The sequence below is a fragment of the Dermacentor variabilis genome, chromosome 3 (assembly GCF_050947875.1).
Source record: "Dermacentor variabilis isolate Ectoservices chromosome 3, ASM5094787v1, whole genome shotgun sequence".
Classification (NCBI taxonomy): domain Eukaryota; kingdom Metazoa; phylum Arthropoda; class Arachnida; order Ixodida; family Ixodidae; genus Dermacentor; species Dermacentor variabilis.
In genome coordinates this window covers 16,722,130-16,749,900 of record NC_134570.1, presented here as the reverse complement: position 1 = coordinate 16,749,900, position 27,771 = coordinate 16,722,130, and the positions used below count along the sequence as shown (strand labels likewise).

Sequence of the window (27,771 nt, the reverse complement as noted above, 5' to 3'; positions counted from 1 at the left end):
AAAACACAAGGCTCTCAACACGCGCTTCATGACGGAGTGGAGCTTCTCAACGGAATTCGACTGCGGGTGGTACACTGAGCTGTGTAGCAGCTTTACCCCACACCTTTCGAGAAAAGTTGTCGTCAAAGCGCTAGTAAACACTGTGCCCTGATCTGATTGAATTTCTGCAGGAAAACCAACTCGCGCAAATATGGACAGTAGTGCATTAACTATCTCAACTGAGCTGAGTTCTTTAAGCGGCACTGCTTCAGGGAACTTTGTCGCTGGGCAGATCACAGTCAAAATGTGTCTGTACCCCGTGGCTGTTACCGGCAGAGGTCCCACAGTATCAATAACGAGCCGTCTAAAAGGCTCCGTTATGATAGGTACCAATTTCAACGGCGCCCTCGATTTGTCCCCTGGTTTGCCCACCCGCTGACAAGTGTCACATGTCCTCACGAAATGGTCTGCGTCCCGAAAACACCCTGGCCAATAGTACTCTTGCAAGAGACGGTCCTTAGTTTTCTTAACTCCTAGGTGTCCGGACCACGAACCCCCATGTGACAAGCGCAACAGATCCTGACGATAGCATTGAGGCACGACCAGCTGATCGAACTCCACTCCTCTTCGGTCTAGATACTTCCGGTACAGGACTCCACCTCTTTCCACAAAACGCGCAGTTTTCCTGGCGATACCTTCTTTGACATTGCAGCGCACGTTTTCCAGGCTGCCATCCTTTTTTTGCTCGGCTATCAAAGCCGACCGGCTGACTTTTAGCAACCTATCAAGTCCGTCTGACGTAGGCGCGATGAGCAAATCAGTAGATAGCTCTTCTAACTTTCCCGCATCGGGATTTTCCTCTCCAGTATCTGGCGCCTTTAACGTTACAGACTCAAGTTTATTCAGTTCGGGCGTGCTCTGAATATCAGCTTGCTGCGCCTCTGACCCTTTTTCGTTGGTTGATAACGTCGGCCCCGCAACTACCGCCTTTGCAGCGAGCTCCCGAACCTTCGATCTGGTTAAGGCCTGAACACTAGCTTCACCAAACAAAAGCCCCTTCTCGCGCAGGAGGTGATCGGACCTGTTTGAAAATAGGTACGGGTACTGGGGTGGCAGCATAGATGACACTGCCGCCTCCGTCTCAAGCGCTCCGAAAGGTCCTTCAATAAGCACTTTTGCTACCGGCAGACACACGCTATGAGCTTCCACGGCTTGCTTGATCCACGCGCACTCGCCCGTGAACATATGGGGTTCTACGTAAGACGGGTGAACTACATCCATCGTAGCTGCGGAATCGCGAAGCACTCGGCACTCTTTCCCGTTTACGAGGAGGTCTCGCATGTAAGGCTCAAGAAGCTTCATGTTCTCGTCAGTGCTGCCTATTGAAAAAAACACAACTTTTGGTGTTGTTTCCGGACACTGCGCCGAAAAGTGACCCGGCTTCTGGCACGTATAACAAACGCCCGCTCGCCTCATCTCGAACCGCTTTCTGCGTTCGGCTTCGGCTGCCGTCTCTTTACGTTTGGTCGGATTGCTTTCACTCGCATCCTCACTACGCGTGTCCCCCTTAAATCTCATGGGCGTGAACCTTGGCCTCTCAGACTTGGAGCCAAATTCACCCTTTTGACCGTCCTTAGCTCCGCGAGCTCGACGCGTCACAAACTCCTCGGCTAGCTCAGCGGCTCTAGCCACCGTACTCACGTCTGGCCTATCCAAGACCCAGTATCGCACGTTCTCCGGTAACCGACTATAAAACTGTTCTAGCCCGAAACACTGCAGAACTTTATCGTGGTCACCAAACGCTTTCTCTTCTTTGAGCCACTCCTGCATGTTCGACATAAGCCTATACGCAAACTCTGTATATGACTCACTTTTGCCTTTCTCATTTTCCCGAAACTTCCGACGGAACGCTTCCGCAGACAGCCGGTACTTTTTTAGCAGACTCGATTTTACTTTGTCGAAATCCTCTGCTTCCTCTCTATCCAAGCGAGCGACTACGTCGGCCGCCTCGCCGGGTAACAAAGTGAGCAAGCGCTGTGGCCACGTTTCCCGAGAGAACCCCTGCTTCTCGCACGTTCGCTCAAAGTTAACCAGGAACAAACCAATGTCCTCTCCAAGCTTAAACGGCCGCATCAGGTCCGTCATTTTGAACAATACGCGTTCTCCTGCACCGTGTGCCTGACTTCCATTACGAGCGCGTTCCATTTCTACCTCGAGACGCTTCATTTCCAAAGCGTGTTCGCGCTCTTCTTTTTTCTCTTGTTGCTCTCGCTCTTTCTGTTCTTTACGTTCACGCTCTTCTTTTTCTGTCTCCCTCTCTTCAATAGTCTCAAGGCATTCCGACAGCTCGTCATCCTCAGCCTCTAACTCAAGAATAGCCTTTAGCAGTTCAGGTTTTCTTAGTTTGTCTGAGACATCCAGACCCAACTCTCTTGCAAGCTCCAACAATTTCGGTTTGCGCAACGACTTCAAATCCATGGCTGCTCTGAATGCTGCTTTCTCTACTGCTTACTATTGTCTTGCCGCAAACTAACCCGGCAGCAACGACAACCACAATTACCAGCTCTGTTTCTGACACTAACAAAAAGCCTGGCAAAGCTCAGAAGAAGAAAGTCCCGCACTCACCAAACCTCGCAGGCAGGAATTCCGCGCAGTCGTTCCGCTGCAGGCAACCAGTCGTCACACAGGGCTCGTTGCACTGCTCCCGGATCGTCGTTGAGCTGCTCAGCATACTGTCAACTGCATCTCTTTGCTGCTGGCCTCCGTTGTCGCGATCTCGCCGCTGGCAGACCGTTGTTTGAAGTCGTAGGCGATCTCACCGCTGCCAACCAGATGTTTGGATCCGACTGCTGGTACGATCTGTTGGGAACTCGGCGCTGACGCCCGTGGTTGTACCTGGGTCGCAAGCCCCAAGGGTAGCGTTGGCCTGGCGGCCTGGGGTACAACTGCAAGCATCCGAAGGTCCCGGCAAAGCATGAGTCGACAGGTAACAACGAAACAACTTGTTTATTTTAACATCGCAAAGAGTTGGCGGTCAGGTTTGACCGAAGTAGAGAGACGGGAGAGCACTTCACTCAGCAGAAGAAATCGGAGCCCCCCTCTGGCGTCCGGGGGCAGCTGTTTTTATACTCTCGCAGTTGAGGGCAAGAAGGAACCCCTCAAAAGACGAGCACGTGAATGTACAATGGGCTAATGGTGACGCACACTGTCGTAGCGATGCCGTAGCACCATGTCGTGGCGCTGCGCACGATCTCGTAGCACCTGGTCGTGGCGCTGCGCAGCACACTGTCGTGGCGCTGCGCAGCACACTGTCGTGGCGCTGCCGGTCGGACACAATGACTGTAACGAGAAGATGGTCCCTGCTTTGGCATCGCCTGTTTCGGGCACAATGACTGGAACGAGATCCCTGCTTTGGCATCGCCTGTTTCGGGCACAATGACTGGAACGAAATCCCTAGGCGGTCGCATCGCCGCAGACGCGCCTGGAAACACCTGGCGATGAGTGTTGCGGTGACGACGATCGGGCCAAAATGTCCGCCGCCCCGCCGCCGTCGCGCCGGCAAAACCACGTGTCGCAGGCGAAACGCAACACTGCCTAATAATTTTATGTGGTTCCAAAATATTCTAGGTGCGGCCTTCTTTCTCTCACGTATTTCTGACAACCAACGCTTGCTTTCACCTTTTAATTTTGCTTGTACCAGTGTTTGAATTATAGACTTTTTCTCCAGGTATATTTTCCATTTACTCGTTACTTCATCCTGCGGCAATTGCGCCTTCTTTGCCTGCCTGTGCTCTCGATATGCTTTCTGTCGTTCGGCGATCGCTTCTCGTATCTCCCTGTTCCACCAGCTTTTCGGTTTCTTTTTTTTTTCCCTTCCAGCGAACATGTTGTTTCTCTTTCCGTATTTCTGTCGTTATTACACTTAGAAGTTCACCATATTCCCCCACTTTACTTGGCCATTTGCCAAGTTCTTCCTCAACTCTAGTGACTATATTAGGTATTAGTTCAGCGTTCAAATTTGGACTGGCCATTTTGCGCTCCTTGCTCTCTTTCCCAACTACATATCCCATTTTCAAAATGATGTGTTTGTAGTCACTCCCTATGCTGCTATACCCTTCCTCATCAATGACAATTTCTCTCAACTTATCATGAATTCCTTCGGCCGTCAGACAGTAATCGATGGTCGATTGCCGGTTTCCCACTTCCTACGTGGTCTGCCCTTCACACTTAGGCCCTGTATTCACGATAACGAGGTTATGTTGCTCACAAACTCTAGCATTGACTTCCCGTTGTTGTCGGTATAGCCATCTAAATCCTGTATGTGGGCATTCATGTCACATAATAGGACAATTTCAGCACAATTCCTGAAGCCCTTAATATCAGTGCTTATGTATTCCACTAACTCTTTATTCTTCTCTGCGCAATTATTTCCGGTCAACAAATACGTAACGCCCAGCCAAGTTTTCTTCCCGCTAATTGTACCTGATAACCAAAGGTGCTCCTGACATTCTGTATGTACTCTTTTTCCTTTGGCTCCCTGATGGATGAGCATTCCGACTCCCCCTTCCTTTCTTTGCGACTTAGTTCTGTTGCACCTTCCCCAAACATAATTCTTAATAATTGGCGGCTCTTCTGAGTCTCTAAGGTGCCTTTCTGTAACCGCATACACCCCTATTTGTTCTCTATTTAACTGCTCCTCAATCTCTATCCACTTTTCCTTTCTTCTGCCGCCCTGCATGTTTATGTAACCTATTGCATGTCGAGCTCTCGTTCTTGCTTTCCTTCTTTTTCTGTTATCGACGGCGATACTCTTTTGAGGTTCCCCTAGGGGACCTCCTTCATTACTATCTACTCTGGCCTCCTGAGTGCCCGCGGGCTCCCTAAATAAGCAACAGCGCGACCACCAAGTCGCTAGCCCACTTCTCGTGCTAGCCTGTAATTGAAGTTGAGACCGTCTCGTTTAAAACCACCACACCTTCTCACTTCCCTGTTTAAATCGACAACCTCGAAGCCTTTCTCTCGGCTCATTTCCCATATTGCGTCATTAGCAGCCACTACGGCTCTTTGTACATGACTATCACGTACAGGCACCTCCGGCACCGTGCACACACGATCTGCACCTAGGGGATAGCTCGCGCAAGTCGTCCACCCCCTTCGCCAAGCGCTGGGCTAGCTGTCCCTTTCCTAGCTGTTTAGGACGTCATTTAGCCCACTTGCTACTATTACAAGGTTGCGCAGGTGGGCATTTTCCGCGAGCTTTTCTTTTGCTCGCTCCATGACAGAACCCAGTGTCCGCCCTGGGAATGTCCCTACCGCCATTCTTTTATCGCCTTTCACGCTCTCCACAATTGCTTTTGAGCACCTAGCCAGGTTTCAGTCGCCGGCGATAATCACCCTTTCACTTTCTCCTACCTCTCCCTGCTTCCCTTTGTCCTTTTCCGCGTGATTCGGACTGGACAAGGGGCATAGTCCCCTGGGCTCCTGCTTTCTCCGCGTGGGGGCCTCAAGGTAGGTGCCGCTCTTTCCAGCTAACTCTTCTTCACGCTGCACGCATTTCACGTACTTTGCTGACACTCCCTCTCCTGTCGCGTCGGGGGTCTGCGTTCCATTGTCACACACATTATCGTTCACAATGTTGGCCCTATTCAGCTTTTCCTCGGCTGCGTCAAGTCTCTTTTCAACTACCTTTCGTGCATCACGCTCCCTGTTTAGCTCATTTTTGAGCTCTTGTACCTGTTTAACAAGCTCTTCCTGGAAAGCCTCCATTTTTTGCAGCCTAATATCGACATCACATTGTGTGCCGGTTGATTCGATGTCCTCTCCATTCTCATCCGTATCCTCATCTGCCTTGAGGGACACCCCGCGCAATGCCTGCTTTCGGCGCGCGCTACTCTGGCGCCATCTAGCAGCCATCGCCGCAAAATCCTTCGTGTTCGGCACTGCGCTTCTCGCAATTTCGCCATTCCCTCCTCCGCTTTCCGCCTCATAGTTCCGCTGCGCCCTCTTCTCCGCTTTCCTCCTCGCACCTCTTCTCTCTCGCCGCTTTTTTCGTCCCCTGCTGCGCGCCGCGTTCGCGCTCATCTTTCTCTGCTCGTCCGCTCGGTTACGCCGGGAACGCCGACGCTCGCCGCAGAAACGGGCGCGTAATTGCTGCGCTCTAAAATATAAAAGAATCATGATGCAAGATAGGATTATAAGACCTACGGTGTTCGGTCGTCAGAGGTACAGTGACCGAACACCGTAGATCCTAGAATCGTGTCGTGCATCGCCTCTTCTCAGTTTCTTTCTTCCATGAACAGGTTGGCTAACGTCAGCTTGGACATCCTATATATGCGATGTCGGCAGCAAAATGCGTGCCGTGGTTGAGACGTCGTACTTTTATTCTAAAGCACGCATGCCTCTTCGCCGTCAATCTCTGTGGCCGTTGTGCAACTGCGCACTCCATCACGCTCTTCAGCCGTCACACATACATACGGGTATGTGCGGAACATTTCGCTGTTTACAAGCAGAGATCCTGGTGAGCTTGCGGTTTTCCTCATCGAATTAGCAGAAAGCAAGATAGACTGTGGCGAGCCTCAGTAGAGTGGTATAACAGAAGCCCGCAGACTTTTACCAGTTTTACTCTGGGGCTAATTACAAGTTCTCGAATCAATTTCGCCGTATATCACATAAGAAATTATAAAGATCTTCACTGCTTGAGGCATGATACTGGTTTCTGTTATTTGCAAACGCAGAAAGGGGTGTGTCTTACGTAGAACCCACTTGAAAACACACTTTATTTTTCTGCATAGTGGCCGGACAGGACACGGTACTGGAAGTTCGTTGGCGTCACAGGCCTTACTGCTTCTAAGGCGCGCGCGAAACGATCGACGACCCTCTCCCGTGCAGATACGGCACCCTCGGCGCACAGTTTGCCTGGGCCCTGCTCACTCGGTTCTCGGCCGACGAGCTGGCCAGTGCCGTGCCGTCAGAAGCCGGTTGCCGCAGCACTTGGGCGAGCAAGGGCTGGCTGCACCGGATACGCCTGGTGCGCGAGCTGCAGCTACGCGCTCTCGCCGACGCTCGCGGTTCGCGAGTCGAGCAGAGGCTCGCGGGCCTCGAGCACCTCTCCGAGCGGGCGCTGCTGTTCGCCGTTGGCTGCCTGCTGCTGTGCGACGGGGACCCCTCGGATCAGCTGGTGGCGCTCTGCAACGAGCCGCTCGCCGGAGACGCGGGCTTCGCCGAGGCGTTCGACTGCCCGCAGCGAAGCGCCATGACGGCAAGACCCCAGCACGCGTGCTCGGACAGTCAGAACGGCGGGACTTGACGGACTCGAATCGCGCGGGCCACTGAATGCGTTCTGCGCAGCTCTCGAATACTTTCGACGAGCCTACCTTATTCTATCCGGCTGCAACGTAATAGTACCTTCTTTCTGCACCTCTAGTGGGTGAAAAGTAGCGTTAGCATTACGGTGGTAGAAACATGTGTGTGTGGATTTTTTGGAAATGCTATTCTATATGGAAAGCATGAACTGGGATGCTGTAATCAGCAGTGAGCTCTTGCTGATTGTGCAAGTGAGAACTTGGAGGTTCGCGCGCGTGGAAGGGCATTTGCTTTGAATGCCGACGCTGTGTGTCGCGTAGGCAGGACGACGCGATCGCGCTGTCGTCCCAGTTACTTGAGCCAGAGGGAGTAATATATTTCAATATTCTCTGTTTCATGTAGTTTGCATTCGTTTTATTTTGGGTGAAGACATCATGGCAGCACAAAAACAATAGGTATAGCTTGGAAGCGGTTTGTTCTAAGCACACAACTGAAAAAAAAAAGAATATATGGCTTCGATTCTGCAAGCAACACGGGGACCATGTGATACTGGCCATGAGGGCTCCGTGTTAATTTTGACCAGCCCGATTTCTTCAGTGTCCATATGGATCTGAGTATGTGAGTGTTCTTGCATCCCTACCTCGTTGAAATACTACCGCTGGTGTTTGAAATCGAGCCCGATACCTCGTGATCAGCGTAAGTACGCTGTGACCCCTGAACAACCACGGCGGGTCAAGAAAGAATGCAACACTTTAGAATACGTCTTTTATGTGTTGGCGAAACGTTTTCTATCAAGTGATTTACGCAATACAATTTAGTGCTCTCCTGTTCAGATGACGGATCTCTAAGCTGGAAAATGTAAGAGCACAGGACTGGTGGAAACACTGTCTTCTATTTCCTAGACCACCTCGTTCAGACGTATCAGAATATGATACGACCAAAATGCGAGTACGTAGAGCATCAGGGCTTTGAGAATGGAAGGTTTTCTATAGGGTGACATGGCGACATGTCATTGTGCTTACCTTAAGTTTTTCATTGCCTAACGTAGTAGGTATGCAGGGTTCATTGCTTCGTAATATGGGCCGGAAAACAAAAGGTCAGGGCCCGTATTCACAAATCTTTTCGTTCGTATGTCTTCTCTGCCATTGGCTGGTCGTCTTCGCAAATGACGTGTGCAGCTTCAGGATTTGGATTAATTTTCTCTTACGAATTATTATGGCGTAAAGATATTTGTGGACATGTGCCTAGTTTATCACGCTTAATTCCTGGACGACTCTTGGGAGAGCTTTCTTTTTCTAGCAGTATGCATACAAGGTGTTTCATCGAACACTTAAAAAATTCTTAAAGATTATTCCCTGTGGTAGATAGCCCAATTCTTGTTGATGAGGTGGTCTACTCGAAGCTTCGGACACTATTCGCACAAAAATATTGAAATGCATAATCGATTAATTGAAGCAACTGCACTAATTAACTATTAAACTAATTAACTTATGGCCCATATTACAATTTACAAATTCTAGCTTCGGAGTTCGCAAGGCGGATCCACTTGGAACGAATTCTCAGGATGAGTTAGAGATATTAATTCCCAAACTTTGCGGAGACATACATTGGCGTTCCAGTTACTTAAACATCGTTTTATGCCTTGAAGTACGAAAGTAACTGGAACGCCAATGCATTTTTCCAGTTACTTACATAAACATCGTTTTATGCCTTGAAGTACGAAAGTAACTGGAACGCCAATGCATTTTTCCACAAAGTTCAGTAATTATTATCTCGAAACTGGTGTCATCCTGAGAATTCGTTCCAAGTGGATTTGCCTTGCGAACTTACTTACGAACCTTAAAACAAACCTTAAAAAAAACGAAATAATGAACAAGCTATAACAGTACATTAAACTTGCCAATTTGAAAATTTCGTCGCACCACGTATTTCTGTGCCGTTCTCGACTGCGCTTCCTTTCTCTGGGCACTCGCTCGGTAACTATAGTAGACTACCGGTTACCTGCCTTGCGCATTACATGCGGTCTGCCCAGCTCCATTTCTTTCTCTCATTGGCGTTCCAGTTACTTTTGTGCTTGAATGCATAAAACGACGTTTTCTTGAGAAAGTAGCTGGAACGCAATGCATTTCTCCGCAAAGCCTTGGGATTAATATCTCGAAACTGGTGTCATCCTGAGATTTCGTTCCAAGTGGATCCGCCTTGCGAACTCCACCGCTAGAATTTACAAATTGCAATATGGGCCATAGAATAATCAGTTAAAAACTTAATTAGTGAATTCATCTTAACGAGTCAATTATGCATTTCAATTCTTTTCGTGCAAGTAATGTCCGCCTTTTCGAGTAGACCAGCTCATGAACTAGAATTGTGCTATCTGCTACAGACCTTTAAAAATTTTTGAAAGTGTTCACTGAAACACTCCGTATATATACGTGCCGAAGAACATGTATATGCGCCGAATATATGTACGTACGTGCTTCTGAGGGACGGAGAACACTTCGTCGCCTATCACCCGGCAGTGGAGCGAGGGCTGCTTTCTGCCTGCTGCTACCGCTGTGGGGATGGTGGTGAAACATATTTATTCACATGGATGACCTCGAGGCTTCGGAAACGTTGGGGCAAAGTGTGGTGCGCCTCTTATCAGGGAGTCTAAAAATGACCTTTTGCATCTAGGACAGAAGAGCGCGATATAGGATGCACTAATAAGTACGCGCAGTCGTGTTTCACCCGTTTATTAGAGGGCCTGTCTCTGCCCCCCCCCCCCCTCTCTCGTGGCCACGGTGTGCGGGCAGCACGCAAAGGCATAGAGTTTCCTACAAAATTACTAGAGGGAACTCTGGCGCTGCAGTCGTTGTCCTACCATGGGAATGATGGGAAGTACATGGATTTGTCTGATCTTCGTGCTTGTGGATTCAAACGTTCTTGTGGCTTTGTATATTACGCTATATAAATCTTATTGTCGTATATTTCAGCGCAATCTATATTCTTCGAAGTGTAGAAGACGCCGGGGAGCGCGCACAATTGCTATTAATTGCAATGATTGAGCTTGTCTATGTGCCCAAATCGAAACGCACCAAGCGTCTCAAAGCAATGGCATGCCCGCGATAAATTCATAAGTGCGTTTCATTCGCTTGTCGATACATGCATCCGTGGCTTAATGATTTCAATATCAGGCTTCTGTACTAGAGTCCCTGTGTTCGAATCCTGCCGTCGGGCAATTTTAATGATGTTTATTTAATTATTTATTACGCAATAAACTGTTGAAAATGACGAGTTTACTAAGTCACAAAGCCGTTTGAAGCCAAAAAGGACGAAGTTTAGGCAAATCCATGTACTTCCCATAATTCCCATGCTGGGACAACCGCTTCCATTGTAGCTCACGTAGACACTAGCGCCAGAGTTCCCTCTAGTAATTTTGTAGGAAACTCTATGCGCAAAGGGGCCCAAGTCAGAGCTGATCAGCGCAGTCTCGCCGCAGAGGTCATGTGTTTTGAGCAAGAAAACTGGCTCCTGCAACGCTCTTATAACGGGAGCGTATGCACAGCGAGAGGGACCAGACCTCTTGTATGCACGTGTCCTTGCCGTCCTTCATGTAGGCGTGCTGTTTCAAGTTTAAACGTGTTTTTCATAATATTGCGAAATTAGCTTTCGCGGGAACGCAATGACACTTGAAAAAAGTTTTGCTCACACTTTATTGACAGGCACATGGCACAGGTAGCATATAAATAAGAAAACATTACAACATATCGTGCTCATTTACACCGACAAGAATGAAACACGTTTCTCCGGCTGGACGCGCGCTTCACAAAACGCCGGCCAGAAGCTCTGTGCCAATGGGTGCAGCGCCAAGCATGTCCAGTTGACGATCACTAACGCTAATGACGCCGTTCTTCACTGAAATAGCAGGCAATGGAAAAATGTACACTTGAAGGCTGGTGAGACTGGCACATTGTAAGAGAAAAGAACAAGCAACAACAATGAATATTCTTTGTTTTCGATGACTTCTCGACACGATGATGTTTCTGCAAACTGCTGTACCCTGAACCTACCAATAGCGGCGGAAGAACAACATAAATCTTGACGGAACGGTGTGTCACCTTTTTATGACATCGGTGCCTTGCTCACGTCAGTCTTCAAACTCAAAGATGCCTCGTTCTATAAATGCCTTGCCTTGATGACTTTGCACGAGCGACGAGGAAAGTTTTTTCAAGGAAGATAAGCTGCATTGCTGAATGTTCCCATTCAGCCATATTCGCACCAATACTCGCGGGACTTAGCGTATACACGACACCATCAATGTTGTCACAGAAAATCGATCTCTTACGTCGTGAGGTTCCTGTCTCTGTGAAAACTGAAAGTTCACCCGATAACTACTCGACGGCATGAGGATAATGCTGACGGAGACTTGTTTCCGCGCACGTTTCTTTCCCCATCTCCGCTATATAGTACTGAAGCCCTTAAGTGCTTAGCCGACTTTAAACGCTTAGGCAATTCTTATTGCCCGAGATTCTGAAGGGGGTGCGTAGAAAACAAGTGCCTTGGTCAGAGCCAGCCTTTCTGATACTCCACTCTTGCAAGGCCTGAACTGAAGGTGGCGGACGCTATTCTATTCTGGAGGCTGATTTTACCCCTTCAGTGCTCTGGTTGCTACTCGGATCGATTTGTTGTCAACATTCCTTTGCTTCTAATTTTTTACAGAAGTGAGAACAAATTTGAAGGCCTGCGTGTTCTCAAAATACAAACTCAGAGCATGTGGCTTTTTTTTTTTCACCGCCTGTCAAGATCAGGCTTAGCCCTACATTTATATCACTAACGTCGAAGAATGGGCGCCGGACCAGCTTGATGGCGGCGCGCGAGAACAGCGTGACACTCGGGCACGGTATAAAAATACGCTGCCGTGGACCTCACTTCGGACAAATTTATTGCACAGCGGCCGCGATCACGTGTCGTGGCGAATTTATGCAAATTTAAATATCCGCAATGATTTCACGCTGTACGCGTTAGGTGGCGTGGTTTTCGCATAACAGTCAAAGCTTAGAGAGTCTCAAGGAGAGCGGGGGAGGCGGGGCAGTGGTGCGGAATTTCGGGTTTGCGTAACAGCAAAAAAAAAGTCTCTCTATTTAGAGGTAAACGCGAGAGAAGTGCTTTAGCATTACGTCGCACCTCTTTGAGGTCCCGGATCCATGAATGGCATCGCGTTCACCACACATTGCAAAGAGTTGTTTAGGAGCTCCGCAACACTCGTGCTGTCTCTTCGAGGGGCGCAGCAAGTCAATATACACTTATAAGCTCTCCCATCCCCTCTTTACCTCCACCACTTGGCTGGCTTCCCACACTTCATACACACACACACACACTTTCTTTCCACTTTTACACTCCTATAATGCTAAGGAATAAAAAAAAAGTTCATGTGCGGACTCCTGCAGAGCGCTGATTTCAAGTGCGCCGTCACCTACACACGACGTCACGTCGCCGAGGGCACCACGTGCGCGCTTGGTTTCTACGGGGCCCGCAAGAAGAGCGCGCCGACGGCGAGTGCGACGCCAAGGACGTCGCCACTGGCGGCGCTGACGAGTCGCGATCGGCTCGAGCCGTTGGCGGCCGGGCTGGTGGCGATGGCGTCTGATGCGCCCCCCGTACTATGCGGGGCAGCGGTGGTCGACGGTGTCGCCGTGGCATTGCCGGCGCTCGTGGCTGTCCCGGTGACCTTGGTGGCAGCTGCAGTTGACTCGTTTTTATTAGAAGTGGTCGTAGAGTTGGTACTGGAGACCTTTTCTTTAGTCAGATTTGAGCTTCTGGGGGTAACAGAGGATGCGTTTCCTGCACTGGCCGTGGCATTGACCCTGGGGCCCGTTTTGTTGCTCGAACTTGAGGTTCCGTTGGCACCAAGCTGCGTACAACTGTTGTTCTGGCAGGTCCCGTAAGATGTCCCTGTGTGTGGCTCCGTTTTGGTCCCACGATTGTCTTCCTGTGAATGCAGAAGATAGTTACATTTGTAAATGTCACTGTCTGTGTCGGGCATGCAGTGAGCGAGTTCAGCGGGGAGAGCTATTTTGTCCGCCGATTTAGTTAGAGCCGTAATTTTCAATTGTCCGTAACTTTGTCACGTGCGACTGGTAAAGACGTTCATTAGCCGCCCTCATAAGATCGGCACAGCCTTTGGATTGAGTCGCATTCGAATTTATGAGCAGTCTACACGTGGCAATTTTATCATGTTCCACTTGGCCCACAGCAAAAAAAAAAAAAAAACTTATTTGTCTTATTTGTCAAGTTACGAGTTATATTTACTCATATATCGAGAATAAGTTTTGGCGTAGGGACTACCATGTTTGCGATCCTACTTTTGATTTAAAAAACGTAATCGACAAACCTCTTGCAGTGTCATCGCTGCATTTATTGGCACGTTTGTAAGCTAAATAATTGAAAAACAAAATAATGAACACGCTATAACCAAACCTTAGAAAACTAAATAATGAACAACCTTTAACCAAACCTTAAACCTGCCAATTTGAAAATTTCATCACAGCACCTATTACTCTGCCGTTCTCGACTGCGCTTCCCTTGTCTGGGCACCCATTCGGTAACTATAATAAACTACCGGTTATTTGCCTTGCGCATTACATGCGGTCTGCCCAGCTGAATTTTTTTCCTCCTAAACTCCACTAGAATATCGAATACTCCATCTTGCTCACAAGTCCACTCCGCCATCTTCTTGTCTCTTAACGTTACGCCTAACATTTTTCATGCCATCGCTCGTTGCGCAGTTCTTAAATTTATCTCAAGCTTCTTTGTGAACCTCGAAGTTTCTGCCCCACATGTTAGTACCAGTAGAATGGAGTGATTGCGCACTTTTTTTTTCAATGACAGCGGTAAGCTTACTGCCGCTCACGATTTAGCAATGTCTGCCGTATGCGTTCTAACCCATTTATATTCTTCGATAAATTTCCAGGTTATTGCACATTACTCTTGCCTTGCTCATATTAATATTCAACCCTACTGTTACTCTTTCTCGGCTAACGTCACCAATAAATTGTTGCAAATTATCTCCAGTGTTACTGAACAGGATAATTTTATCTGCAGACCACAGGTTGCCCAGATATTAGCCGTCGATCTTCACTCCTAATCCTTCCCAGTATAACAGCTTGAATACTTCTAAGCGTGCATCAAATACCATTGGAGAGATTGTGTCTCATTACCTGACCCCTTCCTAGGTCGGTATGTTTTCCTGGTCTTCTCGTGGAGAATAAAGGTAGCTGTGGAGCCTTCATTAATCTTTTCCAAGATATTCACGTATAATTTCTGTATTCCCTGACTATGCTATGCCTCCATGAATTCAGGTATCTCTTCTGAATCAAATGCATTTTCGTAATAGGTTGATTGTACTCCGCAGATTTCTCAATTACCTGATTGATGATAAAGATGAGATACATTGTAGAATATCCCTTCCTGAAGCCATCCTGTCTTCTGGTTTGACGGAAATTAATGTTCTGATTCTATTGGAAATTACCTTGATGAATATTTTGCATGTTACTAAAATGAAGCTAATGGGCCTATAATGCTTCAATTCATTAACGTCTGCCTTCTTATGGATTTGCATGACGTTGGCATTCTTCCAGCTCTCTGGTACAATTGAGGTCTTGATGTATTGCGAATAAAGGGCCGCAAGCTTCTCGAGTATAATATCCTCTACATCTTTGATTAAGTCGACTGTTACTCCATCTTCTCCTGCCGCTTTTCCCCACGCATATCTTTCAAAGCCCTTCTAACTTCATTTCTAGATACGCATGGAACTTCTGTATTCCTGTTCGTTACTTCCACTCAAGGTTATGCGGCTGCTTAGGGTACTGTACTATTGAGTATAGAATTCTTCTGCTGTCTTTACTACATAATCGAAATGGCTAATAGCATTACTCTGCTTATTTTTCACTGCATACGTCTTGCTTTTTCATGTTTCATTCCTACTGATTTCATGAAGGGACTTTTTACTGCTTCCCAATTTTTTAAACGTTATATTTCGAATATCATTTATCAGCTTTGACAGTTCAAGGAATTCTATCAGATCTCTTCAGTTAGAGACACTTGCATGCTTTGTCGTTTCTTTATTAAGTCCTTTGTTACATGGGAGCTGGAGCCTGCCTATTTGTTGCCTTAGCGCCTTTCCTCTCACTTTAACTGCTGCTTCTGAAATCAGAGTAGTTACGATTTCTTTTTATCAGCCTTTACAGTTCAGCCAATTTCACCTGATCTTTTGAGTTAGATACTTTCGTCCTTTGTAATTTTTTATTAGGTCTTTCGTTACGTGGTCGAGCTTACTTATATGTATTGTCTTGGTGTCTTACCTCCAACTTCACTAGCGGCCTCAGAAATTAGTCCATACGATCTAATTCGTCATCTCTGTTAGCTTCATTTTCATCGAGCCGCTTATTTGTTCGCGAGCACTAGCCTGTGCTCATCGAGGGCCGAATTCACGAAACCTTTCAGTTCATAAGTGCTCTTTGTCACTGGCCCGCCGCCTTCGCTAATGATATGTCTAGCTACAGAATTGTTTAACATTCTGCCTTACCAACTATTCCAGCGTAAAAGCGCTGTCTAAATACATGCAGGCTCTTCTTTTCCTCTGACCGCTTTCAGGTGGGCCTGTTTCCTCTAGACTTATTTCGCTCGTTACGTCTTCAAATTGAGAGCAATCCTTCACCTCACTAACGTATGATCGCTGCCTGTACCCTTCCTAACACTTATACGGGGTTGTTTAACATGCGACGAATGTGCATTTCGCTGCCATAGAAATGAGGCCGCCCTGGTCGACAATCGAACCCGCGACCTCGTGCTCGGCAGCATGACGCCATAGCCGCTGAGCCACCACGACGAATCTTTTTTAGCCTGAATCCTAATCGTGGCACTCGAGCGTTTCCGCATCTGATCCGTCTCACGATCTCGAGTCGAACACGCAACCTCGCGCCTTTTTCAACAGACAAGCGGGTTCTGTACAGTGCGTGCCGCGACGCTAACTTTGTCAGCGCTGTGTGTATAGCTGCCCCCGACCCTTATTCTAAACAAGCTTGCTCGGTTATCTGCTCTTCTAATTGTTTAGAAGGATTGTTGCTGAGGTTAAAACTGCAATCCTAGTTCTAAGAACTGTTCATGACTTGCCGGTCGCATACGCTTATGCGTCCGTGATCAAGATTCGCCCGTGTCTGTCCATGCGCTACCTGCGAGGTCCATGTATATAGGTCAGGAATCTTAGGACCAAAAGCGTGCCAAAACGTTTCGCCAGAGACATCATTTAGTGGTACACGATTGAAGCGCGACTAGGTGAGGGGTGGACAAACACTGAAACTAGGAAACCTATGTGAAAAGAAATATTCGAAAATTTTAACTCAAAATACTGTCATACGAGTAACTATTCCGTTTCAAATAGCTTTGATCTACTAAAACAATAAATGTAAATTTCTTTTCCATTTCACAATTTATTAGTTCGTTTTTTCTGACCCCTACCCACCAGTGATTCTGGCGAAAGACTTGGCAAGACTGTGCAAACCAGCTGTTATGTTTTACTGGATGGCGTTGCTCACTTGAACACGGTGGTTCAAGTGGGTCTGGCGTGCGCTGCAGTTCAAATTTTGCCTGGCCTAGCGCACGGCGTTCATTGGCGAAAGGTGTGAGTGCCATTTTTTTTTTATCGTGCAAGTCCACGCCGGGCGGCATCCGACGCGCTATGTCTCGTCGTGACGATCAATTCGGAACGCTCCCCGAAGAAACGTCGCCCTGTGTTCATTCACTCTCCGTAACAAAGGCTCTGCATGTCCCGCGGGCTGCACAATTAGCAAGTCGAATGTTTTCTAAATGATAATGTGGGGCAATGTTGTCTGATAACGGCTGGATCTGTGTACATGTTGTGGCATAGAATCGCGAATGATTCTGTGAAAAGGTTTCGCGTATGTTACTATATATTACGACTGTGTGCTGGCCATAGTACTTTTCATCCATTGAAACATGTTTTCTTTGGTAAATTGTATCGGTTGCATTATCTTAGAAGAATGAAAGTGACGTTGCTTTTGAAACCTCTGTGGCACTGTCATTTATTTCCATCATATTCGCTCAGCTTCTTAAGGAACCTACTGGAGTAATTTGTCGTCAATAACAGCCTAATTATGTTCACATTAAGACATACTCCTTTCCTATAGTTTAATGACACGCTGGTGCTTCAGCTGAAGCGAGTCGCAATCTCCCCTCAAAAGAAAAATAACTAGTGGCGTTGCGGTCGACATGCCGGACGCTAAAGAAATTCAAACATCGCGCCAAGCAGCATAAGATTTTGACCTCGCTGCAATTATCGGTTCTGACGTCACTTTTTATTTTCTTGTTTTTTTGCTTGGACATTTTAGTAGCGAATTCGACTGACCAATGACAAAGAGCGCTTACAAACAAAAAGATACGTAGATTCGGCCTCAGTTTTGTGAATATGGACCCTGGGCCCTAATTCACGAAGCTTTTCGTAGCTGCTCTTTGCCATTGGCCGGTCACCTTCGCTAACACTATGTCCAGCGTCGATTGGCTGTCATTTTTTTCTTGTGAAGAATTCTAACAGCATGCTGTTATTTGTCCCCCGGATGCGTAGGAGGCGATGGTTGCAACGAGCCGACATTTACTTGACATGTGGGCTTCTATGGAAGCTTCACTGCCAGTTTACATATACCTTGGTACTTGTTTCAAAGTGAATTCGAGTCTGCAGAACCATGAACAACGCAGTTATTATGCTAGCACGTTCTTCAAGGACAGACTCTGGCCTATAGCGGAGGCATTATTAACAAAGGCGACAGGCCAATGAGAAATAGTTCTTACGAACTGCGAGCTCGTGGGCTCAGCCTTATGAATCAAGGTTCGCATTCACAAAAAAGCTCTTGCGCTAGAACTCCTAATAAGAAAAAAAAATTACAGCCAATCGGCGCTGGACATAGTGCTAGCAAAGGTGACCGGCCAATGGCAAAGAGCACCGACGAAACAAAAGCTCTGTGAATTCGGTCCCAGGGTCCATATTGAGAAATATGGGGCCGAATCTTCGTATCATTTCATTTGTAAGCGCTCTTTGTCATTGGTCAGTCGAATTCGCTACTAAAATGTCCAGTTTCAAGATAGGATAGAATTTTACCTCACGAACAATTCTAGCATAAGAGCTTTTATGGAATACGGGCACTGTTCTTATAACTGTTCGTAACATTAGCTGCCAGCCAATCGCGACGTTGGACATATCAGCGAAGGCCAATAGCAAAGAGCACTCACGAACAAAAGCTTTGTGAATAAAACCTCGAAGCCGTATTCACGATACTTCGTTTGCCTCATTGGACGGAATTAGGGCGTGCACCACGTATGACAGCGATTGGCTTAATTAATAAGGAGGTAATCGCAGCGTTGACGGTCAGTCTTGGGCGGCACCAATTACGCAAGATACAAGTGCACAGCTACAGCTTCAAAATGACAAAGCCTTCTTTTAAGGAGAACTCCTCCTCGTTGGCGGTTCTCCTTTGCCAGTGTAAATACATTAGCTGTCACGTTTTGTCAACAGCGAACCGTTCTAGCTTTATGACGACGGGTCCTTACGCGCATCGCATACCGATTTTTTTTCTGTGTGCGTTGTCATGGCGTATAGAAGTAAATAGAGCCCACTACGCTTTTACAATTAGAAACGTTGCCTTTAATAGGGACGATAAATGTGATCACTCATGACCGTATGATGTGATGGCACGCGAAGAAAACGAGATTCTCACCCACGTTTTGACACAGCAGGTTTGGGGCACGACGATGTGCTCCCTTCACTTTGCATGCTGCGGCTGTGGAGCAGTGATGAAAAAAAAAAAAAACGACGTGTACTCACTTCAGAAATCTGGCACTTCGTTCCATCTGCGGCTTTGCGGTTGTTCGCAGACACATTTCCGTTGCATATCACCATGCAGTTGCTGTCCGCCTAGTGTTGTTGAAAGAGAACAAATAAGGAAGTGAAAAGAAATGACTCCTAGGGGGACTCCGTACAACGTCAGTGCGCTGCCACCACGCGAAGCGCATGGAATGTAACGAGTAGTAAGCCTCGTGCGCTGCAGTCGGGTGGATGACAATTTCTCCTCTTTCGCGAAACTTCCTCTACCTTGCGGGCTTCCGCAGAACTTATTTGCCACTTTTAGTGCCCATGCGCTTCGATTTGTCGAATAATTCGCTCCCACGCTACGATCTGTATCGTATGGTAGAGCGACCGCCCCGGAAATGCGGTGTTCCCGGTTTTGAACGCCGGACCAGGACAAACGTTTTTTTTTCAACTGCGAATCACTTTTTCTGAGAAACGCGTGTGGGTATCTTTTTGCAGCTTCGTATCCTTTGTAATTTATCCATTTCATTTTGGGGTTTAAGCTGTATACGCATCAATTTGGGGCCGTCAACACTGCGTGAGAAGGTACGCAAGTAGCCTGACGTATTTTCAACTTTGTGTTATCCCTGTAACGTGTATACAGTCAGGCAGTCAGAACTAATATTTATACGCCAGGAAAAAAGCCGTCAGCAAAGAAATGAAAACAAAAATTGCTGTCTGTTTGAGTTATCCTAATCATCTACCTGAGCCTTGAGGTCGTTTGCCGGTGACTTACACATTAAAAAAAGCAATCATTGAACAAAAGCAAGTTATCAAACATAGAAACACTCACCCGACAAGCAAGTAACTATAGCTATCAGTCTTAATTACGGTGAAAATAGAAAGCCGAGGTGAGTCGGCTGTTAACTGGGGATTTTTACCAGAGTGTGCTGTTAGTGGTCATTTAAGTCTTGATAGACTACACTCAATGTTAGTTGATTTAGACGCGTTCTTCGGTGACAGTGAAAATGCGTATGTGTCCTAATGGTCTTCATAATCTTGCAACGGCCGTTCTAACGTGCCATTAACCAGGCAGAACCAGTGGCTATGCCTTGGCAGCCGAAAAAGAGAGCGAGTAAAGAGAAAACAAGTAATAGGAAGTAACAACGCAGTCTATTTAGGTGCATGTTAAAGAACCCCAGGTGGTCGAAATTCCCGGAGTCCTCCACTACGGCGTGCCTCATAATCAGAAAGTGGCTTTGGCGCGTAAAACCCCATAATTTAATTTTTAACAACGCAGTCGAATGAGAATGTCAAATTAATTTAATAAATGTCTCGTGACCACGCAGGCTTTCGCAATCATCCTCTTTAGCGTATGCTAAAAAATACTTTCAACTTATGATAAAATACTTTCGGGCTGCGCCTACTTCGCTTATAGCGCACGCGACATTACAAAACCGCGAAAGATACACCACGTCAAAGCGACGTGTGCGTACTACCCATGGACTTATATGCCGAACAAAAATGGAAAATTTTCGGACTTTATTTCGGAGCGGAATTCTTTTCAGAGAAGGTGAATTGTAGGGGCCGACAAGCTCAGTACAACATATGTGTTGCGCGTTCATGAAATTTTTTTGTTTACATTGTGTTACGCTAGGTACCACTGCTTAAGTGCTACTTGTGCATGCCTTGAGTATGTACACGTGGTGATCCTTCTGCATGTATGCAGGCCTATGCTCGATGATAGAGCGCCGCTCTTAGGCGCCTGTTCCTGGGTATACCAAGTGAACGAGCACGGCATCCCTCGTAACCGAGTGAACGATCACAGCGAAGGATGAAAGAGCGAACGCGGAGCGCAGCGGGGTGATGAAAGACGGCGATAGCGAAGGGAGTGTGAGGAGCAAAGAAGAGGAGAAGGGTGCAGCGGAACCAGGAGGCGAAAAGCGGAGGAGGAGGGTATGGCGAAAGCGTGAGAAGAAAAGCGAAGTGCCGCGCAAGACGGGCTCTGCGGCAACTATGGCTACCAGATGCCGCCAGACTAGCGCGCGTCGTCTGTTTACTGATGACGTCACCGATACCACATATGGAAACAAAGCGCTGCATGAGCACTCTTCCCTCAGTTTGCAACGTGCCGCACGAGAGAGATTGTCCGCGCCAGCCAATATATCACAAAATCAAAACACATATAGAGCTGCGCTCGAATTGCGCACTAGAAATTATCGTAATCGTCGGTTAATTTTATGTGGGTGTCTTCAATATTATGCTATAATAGGTCAGAAAGTGTGTGTATGGGGTGAGGGGGGGGGGGGCGTGTCACAATACTGGCGGTATGCCTGCATTCTTCTTTCGTACATGTATAATAATGCGCCCTTATAGATTCTATTCGCTTTACGTCGTTTATGTGTTACGTCGAACACAGCAGTACACTAGCCAAAGTCAGCATGTCTTTTTTTTCTATTTTATTCTCTTGGACGCAAGGTCATCCATAGCACAGCCAAAGCATTAACTTGCAAGAATGTAAGTTTTGTCTACATAGCGCTTTGTCTTTGTCGTTTATACTCTCCCTGGTTATTTTTGTACCCTAAAAGGCTAAATACCAAACATTAAGGTTGCCTTGTGTGTTTGCTATTTTTTTTCTCGCTTTAAAGTGACCCGTAGCAGTATCAAGTGTGATTCTACATGCCTGTTGTTTTGTTGTGTTAAGTTTTTGCTTGCTGCAAAGTCATCCCAGCTACAGCTGAAGTCTTAATAGTGGTTTGTTAATCCATTTTTCTCCCGGCTACAACATGATTGCCGCGTAGAACTTAGAAGTGGCGGACGTGCTTGCTGTTTTGACTTTACATGAATGTGTGCGTGCCGTCCGGACCACGCTCGGTCCCGGAGGCAGTGTGTCTGTAAGCCCTCCGAAGCCCGGTCGACCAACGAAATCTCAGAAGGGAGGCCAGCAGGCAGACCTATACTCAGTCAGTCTCCTTTGGGGTAACTGCTCGGTACTGTGCCGACAATCCCGCATGCGTCCTCCCTATAGAACTGTCCCCTGCCCCATAAACACCGCCGTCTTCGAGCGTCGCTCTTCGTGTGGCGTCGTGGTGAGTGGACTGTCGCTGCTTCCCCGTTAACTTTACGTCTGTTTCGTTCGGACCTCTCTTTCGCTAACTGTAACCAGATAGACTGTAAATTGATGATTATCAAGGTTGATTGTTCAATTATATAACACGTTAGTTTATTCGGCCTTTCAATGTTGTCGCAATTTTCATGTATGCGTGTTCTACTGATTGTCAACCGGGCACGTTGAATTGTCAAAACGGGTTTTAACTGACAGGTAAACTCTGTTTCTGTTCACGTGACTTGAATGCATTCATTGCCTTTGCTACCGCCATATATATGTCGAGCTACAACTTCTAATGGCGTAGCACAGCTCACTGCCCCAACAGTCTGGAGATAAGGGCAGATACAGAACATATTCTGTACTCGTGTAACCCTGCCGTTACTTCTCCTTATTTCCCTTACCCTCTCCCTCCTTCCTGGAGTGCTTGGGTTCACTCGGGCTCGGCGGATCGACAACGGGCCCTAGCGGAGCAAGCGCTCTTCTTTACTGGGTCTTAGTGCTGGCCTTAAAATAAAGTTTTTTTCTTATTCCTTTCGAGCGTCAAATCCCTTGTAATTTCTCGGTGGCGACCTTGTGCTCACACCGGACTCGTTACAAGACCTTATGATCAATGGTTGCATTCCACGCGATAGCACTGTTACGTATTCCTAGACCTTTTTTCCTAAAACGTGCCATGACTGGAATGGGATCTGTTTGCCTCCTTAGTTAGCGCTACAGTCATTGATCGTTCCCGCGGATCACTCGTCAGCCATAATCTGAACCGCAGTACCGTTTTTTGCAAGCAAATCTGTCCCCAATGTGACGTATTATTTTCTTTGGTTTGTTGTGTATGTGCAACGAATTATTCCAGTTGCGAATAATTTAATTGAAATTGTTGTTAACTTGCTCGTTCTGTTCTCCTGTGCTATTTTGTATTTATTTTTTCCTTGTATATCTCATTACAGCTTCTCCCTTCTCTGATGCATTATACAACTTTATGGTAAAACAAATAAATAAATAAATAAATAAATAAGTTGGACGAATGGACCAAGCGGCGTAAAGGTATAAATCTAGGGGATGGAAGTCAAACCTGCACTTTCAAATACGGTGCAATGCATGCTGTCGTACGGATTGCAGCCGCATTCGCGCGTCGTGCGCTCGCTGTCAGTACGGCGCTTGGACCGCAAACGAGGTGGTGACAGTGGGAACGTACCAGGAGGCCGTCGTTGTCGTTGCATTGCGTATTGTCATTTCCGCCATCGCCATCTGCGGCATCGCTTCTGGAAGCTGCGAATACAGAGAAGGAACAGAAGGACGTTTTTAACTTCCGCCGTGCTGTATCAGAAGACGTGTTAAATCGCACCTACTTCACTCGAGGGCTGGGAAAAGATGCTTTGCAATTGTGTCATGATACAACATACTCGGGCAACAAGTGTTTGAGAAACAGATACAAGATACTGCCGCAATTATTGCATCCGATACGATACTTTCCACTGGCACCTTAAGATACTTCGGTACATTCGCAAATTTGTTATTATAGATCTATACAATGTAGCAGCTAATGTATGAAATCGACTAGACGCAAGACAACTCCATTCTTGCATCCTGAAGACTTCATAACAAAGCACCACGCAAGAGAAACTTCGATAACGACACTACAGCGGCATCAGCATTTGCGCAAAAGACGCCGCACGCATGGCGTACGCAGCAAACTACGGTGGTTACGAGCAAGTGTCATGGCACCGACGCAACTAAAAACAAAACAGAAAAAAATCAAGAAAACAAAAGGTCGGCTTCGCGCACACGTCGGAGCGCTTGCTTTTGTCGAGACTGCGCATGCAACACCGCGTCACTTTGTTCCATCCACAAGGACGCGCAGACCTCATCGCTGGAGAGCTCTGGCGGAAAGATGAAAGAATGCCGCCTCCTTTAGTTTTATTAGGTGGCGTAGTGGCGGCAGTGGCAGCTTGAGAAGCGGAGCTCAGCCAACGTTTACAGTACGGTTATGTTGAGATATCGGTATTTTGTACCTTAAGGTACAGGATAAATTTTTTCATGTATCGGAAATACAGATACTGATGCACGTCTTTCCAGACGTATCATGATGCAGATGCAAGATACCCAAAGGTTATCTAAAATACTATCTAAGATACATGTATCCTCGATATTACCAAGCATTGCTTCACTCTCTTCTTACCCTCCTTTCCCCCTGTCCATTTAGCCCCAAAACCACTTATCCGTCGCAAAAAAAAAAAAAAAACCACGTCTCAATCTCCCCATGTGTCTCTGCTTTCCCAATGATATTTCTCGAGTGGCAAAAGTGTTTCACTATAGAGAAATAATGCTTCGGCCATCACGCCTTCCTCCAAGGCCCCCATCCCATGAGCTGTCCGAAGTGCTCCGGCATCTACAGCTGAGGTTCGCCACCTGTTGCGGCTCAGTCCAGGAATGAGGGTTACACGAATTGCTTATAGACTACGAACTGATCCGACAAAGTATGCTCTTTTTTTCCCGATGGATGTTTGTCATAAGGGATAATAGTTGATGCGTGTTATACGTATGATATTAGGCAGCCTATTTATTTATATATATATTTATATATTTATTTATTCCAACTCCGCTCGAACGTTCCAATATATTTATTTATTATTTTTCTGATCTACAGTACCATTAAGGTATCATTATATAGCGGGGGGGGGGGTGGACAGTACTGTGACACATTCCTGTAGACATATAAAGACAGCAATGCAGACAAGCACAAACACTTAATTATACTGCTTTGCGATAACTCGAGAGAACAAGGAAATCACAAGATATATAGAAAATTCTAATAAACCGTACACTACAAACATTCGTGCTCACCGGAAAAGTCCGAATACCTCCTGATCAAGCCCGGCAGAAGTAGCTGTCCCAGGGGATTACCACGGAGAAAGCGCTTCCTTGAACTTAAGGTCGGAGAACTTACCATCCCGGAGCGCCCCAGTATCAAAATATTGGGGCTAGACTTTCAGAACACGCTGAGCTGCGGGCTCATGTTAAAGAAACTCCAGAGGGCGACCAACTACACACTACAGCTCATTCGCCGGGTGGCTAATCGGCACCACGGCATAAGCGAGGGCGATCTGCTTCGACTTGTGCAGGCATACATAGCCAGCAGAACCATGTACTCGACACCATATGTCAAACTAGCAGCCACGGACTTAGCCAAATTAAACACAATGATCAGAAGAAGCACAAAGGTAGCCCTGGGCCTTCCGGACCACGCGGCCACCGCAAGGCTAGATGCCTTAGGCATGCACAACACGTTCGAGGAGCTCTTAGACGCTCACCACACAGCCCAAGTCCGTCGTCTCTCGCTAACCCCGGCTGGCCGCACAGCCCACCGGAAGCTCAGTCTCGAGGCTATCCCCGAAGTTACAGAGTACATGACGATTCCGCGAAAGTTCAGGGGCATATTTATCCCCACCTCTACCCCGCAACGTGGACCCCGAGCTCCATCAGGGCCGTCGGCAGGCCCGTAGTGAAGCCATTTGGCGACGCTACGGTTCGCAAGATGGAGTGGTCTACACAGACGCAGCCAGACACCCTCGCGGCGACATCATGACCGCGGTGGTAGCGGATCACAACGGAGGACTGATAGAACATACAACAATCACGGCTGGCCGAGTGGCGGAAGCGGAGGAAACCGCGATTGCCATGGCCATGCATGCGGAAGCGAATACCGTCATGAGCGACAGCAAGCAGGCCATCGGCAATTTCGTCCGTGGTAGAATTTGCAAACAGGCGTACCATGTCCTCACACGACGCCCCCTAAGCGGCTTGAAAACGCTCGTGTGGACCCCCGCTCACGCGGCTGTGCCCGGCAACGCGTCGGCTCACAGTTTGGCTCGAGATTTCGCGCGCCGAGCCTCGTCCGCGGATGCGGACGGCGTGGATGAGGAGGAGGGACACGAGGAACCCTGCTAGACTTATCATGAAATAGCCCATAGGTATCGCTTGAGGCGTCTCGCGCTCCCACCACCGGCCAAGCATCTCGATAAAACGCGAGCGGTCGCGTTTCGGCGACTTCAGACAAACACATACTCACACCCAAAGTACATTAACAAAATCACAGGTGGCAAGGAAAGCGACCAATGCAGGCTCTGTTCAGAAACAGGAACACTCACACACATAATGTGGGAGTGTACCTCGCTCCCGTTTTCTCATCCCACCGTCAGCAGCGAGACTGACTGGACAGCCTGGCTCAGTTCCGGAGACGTCGACCGACAGCTTGAACTGGTGGACTGGGGGGAGAAGGCCAAGCAGGCCCAGGGCCTTACTTGAGCCCAATCCCTTAGCCCACGTCCCCCTTTACCCTTTCCCCTTTCAATAAAGTTTAACACCCCCCCACCACAAACATTCGAAAGATCTTCTATTAGATCAGGAAGTTCTTGAGGACGGCAGAAGAAAAGGCAGAAAGGTGTAAAAGACATCAGCGGCAGGCTGTCCCAGCCGTGTTTGTTGCGCGGACTCGAGGCATATTCGCGCACTTTTAGTGCGTGATCTGTGCGGGGAGACACTCAACTCGGCTCTTTGATGCACTTTTTTATTGAAGTTCCAGCTTTATAGCGGTACACCTTATGAAATAAAGAAAGGCGTAAATATATTTGTCTGATAACGAGGGAGGACCAACCTAACTTTCTTGGTATTTCGGAAATCTTTTTCGCAATATTATGATCATTTAAGATGTATTTAGCTGCTCATAGCTGTGTGCACTCCAGCTTCTCGACATTACACTTTGTGAAGGGGCCCCAGGCAATGCATGCATATTCTGTGTTGCGGATTCAAGCAGTATCTTTTGGTGTCTGCTGTGTACATCCTTTGAAATCATGGATGATAAGCACTATGAGCCACTACTACATTTCTACGGTAAAGCTGTATATGGTTAGAGTTCCGTGCATTTTGTTGTCCGTGAACGAAAACTATCCTCATCAAGGGCTCATACCCCCGTAATCATTCACGCTCCCGTAAGCAAACAAAAAATGCAATAGCTCATAGCCCCGTAAGGCCAGAGGCTACAAGCACTCAGAAAAGTGAAACGAACCGTGCCCAAATTCTTTCTAATCAAGCATACAACATACAGAACATCATGTCGAAAACTGCCATCATTATTGGCTCATACCCCCGTAAGCAAGCAAAAAATGCAATGACTCACAGTTCCGTGAGGTTCATGGTTATTCACTTCGAGTTAATTAGCTGCGATGACATGTGGGGATGAGCGACTCTCACGCGTCCCCTGATAGATTGTTGTTTTCTCGCATAGCTCCCGTCTCTTGTAATCCGGCTTCTCCGTGTGGCTTTACTGTGGTGGTCGGTATGCTCGCAGGGTAGCACGAGAGATGGCGCGAGTGTTGCTCTTTTAACGCCACCTAACGGCGGCATTACTTGGGCGCAAAAAGGACAAGGCTCTTCCTCTTTGGCTCAGTGTCGACAAGCGGCGCGGAGGTTCTGCGCGTGCGCCGATCCATGCTTCTGCGAGACCGTCTCGCGAGGCCTATTTCGGAATGGACGAACACGTTCGTTCGAACGC

At 47.5% G+C, this 27,771-nt stretch overlaps 2 protein-coding genes across 7 annotated transcripts in view; one reads left to right on the top strand and one right to left on the bottom strand.

Moving 5' to 3' along the window:
* Positions 1-7,812, top strand: part of LOC142575192 (uncharacterized) — a 78,080-nt gene extending 70,268 nt beyond the window's left edge. For all 3 annotated transcript variants that reach the window (XM_075684319.1, XM_075684321.1, XM_075684320.1), the window contains one exon: positions 6,868-7,812. In XM_075684319.1, coding sequence (XP_075540434.1) covers positions 6,868-7,285 — 418 coding nt within the window. In that variant the 3' untranslated portion in view covers positions 7,286-7,812. The remainder of the gene's footprint in view (positions 1-6,867) is intronic.
* A 3,140-nt stretch (positions 7,813-10,952) lies between these two features.
* Positions 10,953-27,771, bottom strand: part of LOC142575190 (uncharacterized) — a 112,531-nt gene continuing 95,712 nt past the window's right edge. For all 4 annotated transcript variants that reach the window (XM_075684312.1, XM_075684311.1, XM_075684313.1 and 1 more), the window contains 3 exons: positions 23,416-23,489; positions 19,151-19,240; positions 10,953-13,246 (listed from right to left, as the gene is read on the bottom strand). In XM_075684312.1, the coding sequence (XP_075540427.1) occupies positions 12,779-13,246; positions 19,151-19,240; positions 23,416-23,489 (632 nt within the window). In that variant the 3' untranslated portion in view covers positions 10,953-12,778. The remainder of the gene's footprint in view (positions 13,247-19,150; positions 19,241-23,415; positions 23,490-27,771) is intronic.